The sequence below is a fragment of the Aristolochia californica genome, unplaced genomic scaffold (assembly GCF_029961685.1).
Source record: "Aristolochia californica isolate CCGP_79_NKW_82.1479 unplaced genomic scaffold, dmAriCali1.0.hap1 SCAF_4, whole genome shotgun sequence".
Taxonomy (NCBI): domain Eukaryota; kingdom Viridiplantae; phylum Streptophyta; class Magnoliopsida; order Piperales; family Aristolochiaceae; genus Aristolochia; species Aristolochia californica.
The window spans coordinates 44016596-44024871 of record NW_027182103.1 but is presented as its reverse complement, the minus strand read 5'-3'; the positions used below and the strand labels follow the sequence as shown (position 1 = coordinate 44024871).

The 8276-nt window shown below is 42.4% G+C and overlaps 2 protein-coding genes across 2 annotated transcripts; both read right to left on the bottom strand.

Moving 5' to 3' along the window:
* Positions 1–677: 677 nt before the first annotated feature.
* Positions 678–1954, bottom strand: LOC137963899 (uncharacterized). Its single transcript, XM_068811130.1, has one exon. It carries the CDS (start codon positions 1905–1907, stop codon positions 831–833), a length of 1077 nt encoding a protein of 358 aa, XP_068667231.1. The 5' UTR covers positions 1908–1954; the 3' UTR covers positions 678–830.
* Positions 1955–2476: 522 nt separating this feature from the next.
* Positions 2477–7662, bottom strand: LOC137963584 (protein IQ-DOMAIN 21-like). The gene is made up of 5 exons (XM_068810714.1): positions 6717–7662; positions 6432–6515; positions 4930–5220; positions 4386–4727; positions 2477–3274 (listed from the first exon to the last, which is right to left on the bottom strand). The coding sequence occupies exons 1-5, from the start codon at positions 7122–7124 to the stop codon at positions 2603–2605; spliced, it is 1797 nt and encodes a 598-aa protein (XP_068666815.1). The 5' UTR covers positions 7125–7662; the 3' UTR covers positions 2477–2602.
* Positions 7663–8276: the final 614 nt, after the last annotated feature.

The window sequence follows — 8276 nt, the reverse complement described above, 5'->3', positions numbered from 1 at the left end:
AAAAACTTGACCTTGATGCAACCCGTGCCCACCTCTCTATAAGCACACGATAATTTGGTGTACAATCTATGCTTCCTTTAAATTCATGTTCAATTTAAACTTGGATTTGGTCATCTTGCTCTCTACTCTTCCCTTCTTATGCAATCCTACTCTCTTTGATCGATTATTTTTTGTTATGCACCCTGTTGTCTTCTTCTTCTTCTTCTTCTTTTAATGTTTTTTAATTTTATAATTGCACTTTAAACTTTTTTATTGTTTGATTATATATATTTTAAAATTATTTCTATTCTTTTTTTAAAAATATCATTTTCTATATTATTATTTTAAATAATTAAAAACTACATATTGTAGTACTAATTTGATATATTTTAAAACAAAAAAATTATATTTATCGATATGACATACATTCTATTCATAGCCAAATCGTTTTTTTAGTTTCATTGGTTTTAGAAAAAATATATATATTATTTAATTTTAAATTTATAATATAATTTTATTTTTAACTTAATTATTCGTATATATATAGTATTACATTTTTGCTTAATTATTTTACTCAAATTACTATGTGATTTACTCTTTAAAATTATTTTTACTTTTTTTATAATAAATTAATATTTATCTCTATATTTTTACTCGTCCCCCTGCCCTCTCTTGGTTGTTGTTGGCACATATGAAAGGAAGATATAACCATCCACTCTAAGAATGGTAAATTTACATCTAATCAGAAAATACAAACAAACTGAAACGTTGTAAAGGTTCAAGCAAATCCATAGTTGGTTCACAGACAATTCCACGACGTATGTGTAATAAGTAAAGATAGTCGAGTATAATCAGTGACACAGAGGGCACTGCACGAGCCCGTTCTCGTTGCACTTGGTGCACCGGATGGTCCCCTTCTTCTCCTCGCTCAACACCTTGCAGCTCCCGTTGCACTCGAAGCACAGCACAAACCTTAAACCTCCGCAGCCTTCGCAGTCCCTCCGCCCCTGCCCTGTCCCTCCGTCGACGGAATTAAGTACAGCGCGGAGTCTACCAGTCTCGTTGAGCTCTACCACCTGCTCCACCGCTCCCACGTACCGCCCCTTCACGAACAGTCTCGGAACGGTTGCCTCTTCGCCCAGCAACTCCCTGAGTTCGTTTAAAAACTGGCCGTGCAAGGCCACGTCTCTCTCGTCCACATCCACCCGGTGCGCGTCGATTAGTTGTCGGGCTCTCTGGCAGTCTTCGAACGTGCGTCGGACCCCACGTAAAGTTGTTGTGTACAGAACGACCGCGGCAGCGCCACCCGGTGGACACTTCTCTGGATACCCACTCAGCGGGTCCTTCCGAGTCCACCCTCCCGTTTTCGAAGCTTTTCCGCCTTTCTCCCGCTCCAATCTGTCTCGCACGAGGAAGATATTTTCTTTCAGAGATTTGAAACGGGCTATGTCCGGCGGAGGCGCTGCCACAGTCGCCGGCTCGGATTCGGGCTTTTTATTCGAGAGCTTCGCCTCCAGCTCTTCGAGCGTGTGATAAGATCGATTCTTCTTCAGGGATTTCTCCGTAGTCTCTTTTGGAATCTCTTTGGCCTGAGCATCTCTATCCGGCTTCGCGTTCTTGGTATTGGATTCCTTACGGGGCGATGGTTTAAAGTCTTCATGGAGAGTGGGCTTGAGGTCTTCCAAAGCCTTGCTGACTTCCGACCAGGAGTGGGGAGTGTCAGCGATTTGCTCGAACTTATCAAGCTTCTGAAGGATGGGAATCGGAAAGCGTGCAGGCTTGTCCAGTTTTTCTTCTTGGGACTGGATTGATGTGAGCCATGGTTCCTCTATGGAATTGATGTCGAAGAGGGCGAAGCTGGTCGGTGCCGGGCGATAGATATCGGCAGCAACCGTAGCCTCGACTCGCTTTGAAGAGACGCACCCCATCTCGCTCCACTTGCTTTGACGCAGCGGAGTTGTGGAAGACAAGTCTGGTTTAGTCCAGGAGGCAGCGAATAAAAATAATGAAGGGAGAGTTCATTCTTGTACGTAAACCTCATGATAATGTTTGGTCTCCTTTCATGACACGTGGTTGTCGGAGGATTCAAACGTCGAAGATGATTTGGCGCTTCCCAATTCCCTAATGCGACAACAGCAGAACGGATGGTGAACAAAAATTTGAAATTGGCTGGACCAGAACGAAATCGAACTCGTGGTGCTGTTCATTGGATATATAATACATTTCCACTTTCCAAAATTCATGAATTTTCATAATTGGCCAGGCTTTTGCAACGAATGACATGAGAAGAAACAGTAATTTTCCGAGCAATTTGTTTTCAAATTGTCATCTTCTTCTATGCTGTAAATTAGTTGTAAGAGAGGAAAGGCTTCCCCTTCTTCCATCTCAGTTCTCATGATCCAGCGTAGCGTCTTCCTTCTCCGGAGGTTGTCATCGTCCGAGCTCCAAGACACAGCAAGATTTTCAAGTTCCAAGATTTAGAAAAACAGAAACACAGTAATCGCTCCCAATCACAAAATTTAAATCGATATAATAGAATGACAGCGTTCTTGAAGAGGATCAACACAACGAGTTTTGCAACTTTCTCATAAAACCCCTGTAATTGCGGGAAAAATGAGCAGCCTCACCCAAATTCGTACCTCCGTACGTGGCTGCCGATATAGTCCCCACTGCTTGAGTCGGGGCTGTACCCAGTAAGCCTACGCGACTGCACTCTAGATCCGTTGGTCTTCGGGCTCGGACTCCTCGGAACCTGATAGAATGCGGGTCCTCCGCCGGAACTTGAAGAGTCACCGCCACCGGACGCGGCTGACCTCGTCGACAAGTTCCACTGGACCCCAGGCTGTGGCATCCGCTGCTTCCCCTGGCTGAGGTTCCGAAACTTTGCTTTGGCCGACTGCGTCGTCGCCATGTAACTAGGAACGGCGAAATCATCTCTGCCGTCCTCTTCGATGGTCCTGCTGCGATTGGAAGCCGTGAATCTATTCCGATTCGCGTCGCCGGCGGTGGTTGGGCTGAAAGTCCATCTATTCCGATTCGCGTCGCCGGCGGTGGTTGGGCTGAAAGTCGTGGGTCTAGAAACGTCCTTCTCGACGGTCTTCTCGGAGGTGCTATCAATGGTGGTCTGTGTGAGCGTGACGTATGAGGTCTCGGGAACGTGCCGGGCGTACCATGGCTGCGTTGCCATCCATCTTTCGAGCCAGTTCCAGCCCCACTGCTGCTTGTCCGGCTCCTTCCCGTAGAAGCCTGCTTCCTTATGCGAATCAGATTGCCAATACTGTTCTTGCTCTTGGTGCTGCCAGCGGAACAGAGAGGAAATGAAAGCAGTCAGCTACGTCAGTCAGAATGAAATTCGTCAAGATAAGATGTACCCCATGAATCCATGACTATCCAAGCTCGTGATCTACTTAATTTCTGGTCTAGTTTGTTTTGAACTTGGAAAAAAAACAATCAGAAATTGCACAGGCACTCCCAAACTTCCAGAATCTGGCTATTCATTCAGCGAGGTTAATTCTTCACTTGAGAACATCTAACAATATCTCAATAGAAATGTTAATTATACTTAAGAGTTTTTTACCAAAATATCCAATTTCAAAAACGTATTTCGAGTCATGAACTTATTTTGAAAAATATCCAATTTTGACCTATCACAAAGTCATCAATATATTGTGGAAGATGGACACATCGACTTCCACGTCACTATTCCAACACGTCATCTGTCAGGTAAGATGACATGTTATTATCTATTAATTATCTAAGTATTTTAAATCGATAATATGTTAGTAAATTTTTTAATTAATTAGTATACTTATTTTATTTTAATTTTTTAAATATAAAGTAATAAAAAGTGTAACGATAAATTTTATTTTTAATTAATAAATATTTTAATCGATAATAAATGATGTTAAATATGTAAGAGTTCATTTTTTAATTATTTATTATATTTTTTAATAATTTATTATTTTATATATAAGGTAATAAAAAATGTATTCATAAATTGGATTTTTAAAATAAAAAAATTATTCAAATATTTTTTATTTAATGACATGGCATCTTACTTGGCAGATGATGGGTCGGAATAGTAATGTGGTAGTCGATGTGTCTATCTACTCATGCAGTGCAGATGAGGTGTGACACATAACCAGTCAATGTTTAAGTGTTACCTTTGACTGTACACATGTAAGGTCAAAGTTTGGTATTTTTCAAAATAAGTTCATAACGTCGTCATTTCTAGATTTATGTTTTTGAAATTGGGTATTTTGGTAAAAAACCCTTATACTTGTCCATGATCAGTCAAAAACTTGTCAATAATCTCGTAGGAGGATCGCCATGACAGCGTCCTCCGTGTTTCTGTAGGGTAGTATTGAATTCTTGAGTAATGTAAGCAACGAAACAAAGAATATTACCTGGTAACTGTAAGCATAGGCGAGGGCCCGTTCTCTTCTCATTGCAGCTTCATGTTTTCGCTGAGAATCCGCTTTGATAGAGTCCAAGCTCTGCTGCCTCGAGTCCCAGCTATCAACTTCCACATTCTTCGTGGAATGGTTCTTATTCTGGGGCATCTTCTCCACGCAGGTCTCTTCTTTTTCTTGGACAAGATGGAGACGCCTGGCTCTAACTCTTGCTTGAACGCGCACCAGGGCTTGCATGCACCGCATGGTCATTTGTGCTTGTTTACGCACATAATGACCTCTTACCAGCGCTTGCAACCTTACAAGCCCTTTCAGTGCACGCAGGGCTCTCCGCGCCTAAGATTAGAACTTACAAATTTTAGCCGCACGGCAATGGCCTCAGAAAAACTAAAAAGTAAGGAATTAGTCATTCCATGGTTAATCCCAATTAAACAAACTGCTTCAGCTGGATTTGGTGTGATTGATTTGAAGTTAGTGCTGGTAGTGGATAAACTTCCGTCTGTACAAAGAGCAATAAACCAGGACGCTTCATACTTACCAAGTATCCTCTGTAATAAGACTGAATTATTATGGCAGCTCTTTCTTCGTCGAACTGCCGGCGATACCCGGCAAGCCTCACGACCTTAGCCGCCGCCTGGGCAGCAGCAACAGCTGCTTCTGCTGCAGCGGCAGTGGCCACGGCGACGGCAATGGCATGGTTTCTATCTTCAGTAACGGGTGTCTGTGTGTCGCTGTCCTCATTTGTCGCGCCCGGTGAATTTTGCGCAGGAAAATTATCCAACAACAATCTCTCTTGTGTCTCTTGATGAGCTTTATCTGGTAGTTCTTTCTGCATAACAAATTGCTCTCCGTAAAGTTCAGAAAAAATTGACAATACATAAATACGCTTAACTCCCGAAACAGATTCGATCGTTTTCAGGGTTTAATCCCCGCAACGACTATTAGGTAATAGATAACAACATCCGCGACTTCAGTCTCCACCAAATTGGTTTCCAGAGGTATTTGTTTCCTAGCTTCTCATGGGTCTCCATCGCCAGCCAATATCCAGATAAGATACACGAATAACCAAAGAATACAAAACAAAATTGTGCAAAGTCGAAGCTGAATTGAGAAGGATAGGGCATATGCAATTTCAAGGCAGGAAACAAGCAAATACTTTCAGAAGCTGAAACATAATATGAAAAACTCCGGTTGTAATCTTAGAAACCAGATCTTTAGAACTTCATCGTTTTCTGGAGATTCAGAGTACAAGTCCGGAATCAAAGCAGTTCTAATTAGGAAGCAGAGAAGACAATAAAACTCGACAAAAGGGAACCTATATAAATGGAGTTCCACCAATACTCTAGCCTCCGGCCTTAAATGAAAAAGATCCCTTAGGTCGGCATTTAAGAATGGTAGGTAGCAACGAGCATACACCATGGAAGGCATAAAAATCAGCTTCACCACCTCCAACAGAAGATGGTAGGTCTGATTTATTAATCAGAGTTCAAGAGGTAGTATTGAAGGCAAAATCTTACAGAGTTGTCAAGATGTGATATTCGATTATGATAATATTTGAATAACTTTTATGCCCATTTAAGGATATGAAATTGATTTGTTAATAAACAAAATGAATTTAGGTAAAAGAATTTTTTTACAAAATTATCCCGTTACCAAATGAGAGGGTAATATCAAAATTATGTTCTTCATAAGATTAAGATCACTCGAATGTTGATCATAAATAAATATAAAGAACAGAAGATCACTGGGATCTAAAGCTATCCTAGTGATTAATCATTTGTCTAACGAATGGCACGTAAACCCTAATCTCCTATCCGCAAGAAGCTACGAGAACGGCTGTATTGCTCGTTTATGGCGTCTGCAATTCTGCATTGTTCGAATACGTTCGGTTTGTATCTCCTTAAGATTGATTTCAGTACTTGCAGAGACCAAATTCTAGTTTCGGGTATCTCATGTTTAAGGAAACACTGCACAGAGCGTCTCAGAGAGTGCTCCTCTGAAACAGGAAGGGAAAAGGAAAGATGAGTTAGAAAACATTACTTTTTTTTCCGAGTCCTTGGCAGGTCTGAAAACCTTCTTCACGGACGTAAACCAGTTCCCCTTCTTTCCCATTTCGTTGAAAGCCTGGATGGATTAAAAGATGAACAAAATGACATTGTGATGGTGTGAGATTCAGAGAAATATTGGACTAGCGCGACTAGTCGTCTGAAGAAATCAATTGTCAAACTGAAATCCACATAATAAACAATAACGATCGATCGGGTTGTTTAAAAACAAAAAAAGAACTTGACAGTGAAAAATCAAATAGCAGGGGAAGAAACAAACCGGCTGATGGAATTCACACTTCTCACCAGAACCAGCAGTGGAAGTAGGAGCCGGAACAGTCACTTCTCGTAAGGCCAAGAGAAGAGGATCATAAAAGCGCTCCTCAAATTCAGATCGGCAAGCGCTTTCTAGTAATAACACAAACACAAGAATTTCGCTCGACTTAAACCGCCCTTGTCGCTGCAGACATTCATTTCGAAAACATCGTAAGGAGAAGAGGTTGAGAGGGGAAAGCCCAAAGCGCAACAGCGGTGAAGGTATACTGTCTACGAATGGAGAAGACGTAACGGCATGACGGCAACTTCCGCGAATAAGAATCAGAAGGATCGTGAAGAGGTAGGCGGAGGAGAAGAAAAAGCAAGGCAGTAATAACTCCACCGCTGTCAAGTGGCCGTTTATCTTTATCATTAGTCACGGGCCTCTCCTCCCGCGGGCGAGCGATTAATACAGCATCGTCCAAGGCAACTAAAAACGTAAGACCACATGTCAAACAGCTTTATTCGTAACGTCTCGGCCCCGGCGGCGAGATCCGAGTTGATTTGACCGAGCACCACCGGGCGACTCGGGTTGAACTCCTCTATGGTCCACAGAAAAGGCACGGTGTCCAAGTCTGTAAGATCGTGAGTCGATCAGGTTCCAGAGAATGAATAATGGCGATTTGGTAGAGTACTTTTCAGACAGAAGAATTCATTACTTCCCACCAAAGCTCAATCGGATGTTTGCAAGACTACCAGCAGGAGTAGCAGCGGAGGTAAAGATCCAACGGGCAGGAGTGGAAGAGAGTCAACTACACGAAAAGCAGAATTAAGGAAAAAGGAGTGGAGGGGAAGACTGGTTCAGTGAAGAGTACTGAGTACCGACTGCCGAGCATTTGCTTCTAATCAAAGCGAAAATGGAGAGGGAAAAGATGAATTAGGAGAAGTGTCGTGTGGGTCGGAGTGGGTGAACAACAGCTTTCATCAAATACCAATACAGAGGGAAGACTTGAATAGAAGACGGCGTTGTATTGGCGTATGCTACTGTGAGGCGTAACCATCTGTCGTTAAAAAAGAGGGAAATGCTGAAAAGGAATGGACGCTGAGAGGGGCCTGGTCTTTTGAGGGAAGCGTTGGCGGACAGGCGGAGAGAGGACGTCGGGACAGACGATAATGGAATAGACAGGGAAGAACGTACCGACAGCTGCAATGGCACCCATGTGGAAAGGTGACTGTATCGGCCACAATGAAAGTGGTCCTCGCTGGTGCAGGACTACGCCCTCTCGGAGGGGACGTACGGACGGGGGATGAACCAACCACACGGGGGTCTCCGGGGAGTCCAAGAAAGCCTATTTTCTACCATGCAGCTGTTAGTATCACGTATCCGCTTTAGCTTATAACATTTATTCGTGTAATATGGCCAATGTTAATTTTATGAGTATTAATTAATATAAATGCGTTTTTTTAATGCTCATAAAATCTCATTATGGGTGTTTGGACATTCAATATGTTTTAGAAAAACAGACACACGGATTTCTAAGAGACTAAGATGTCTATTTATGCACCATTAGGTGGTAAGGGTGAC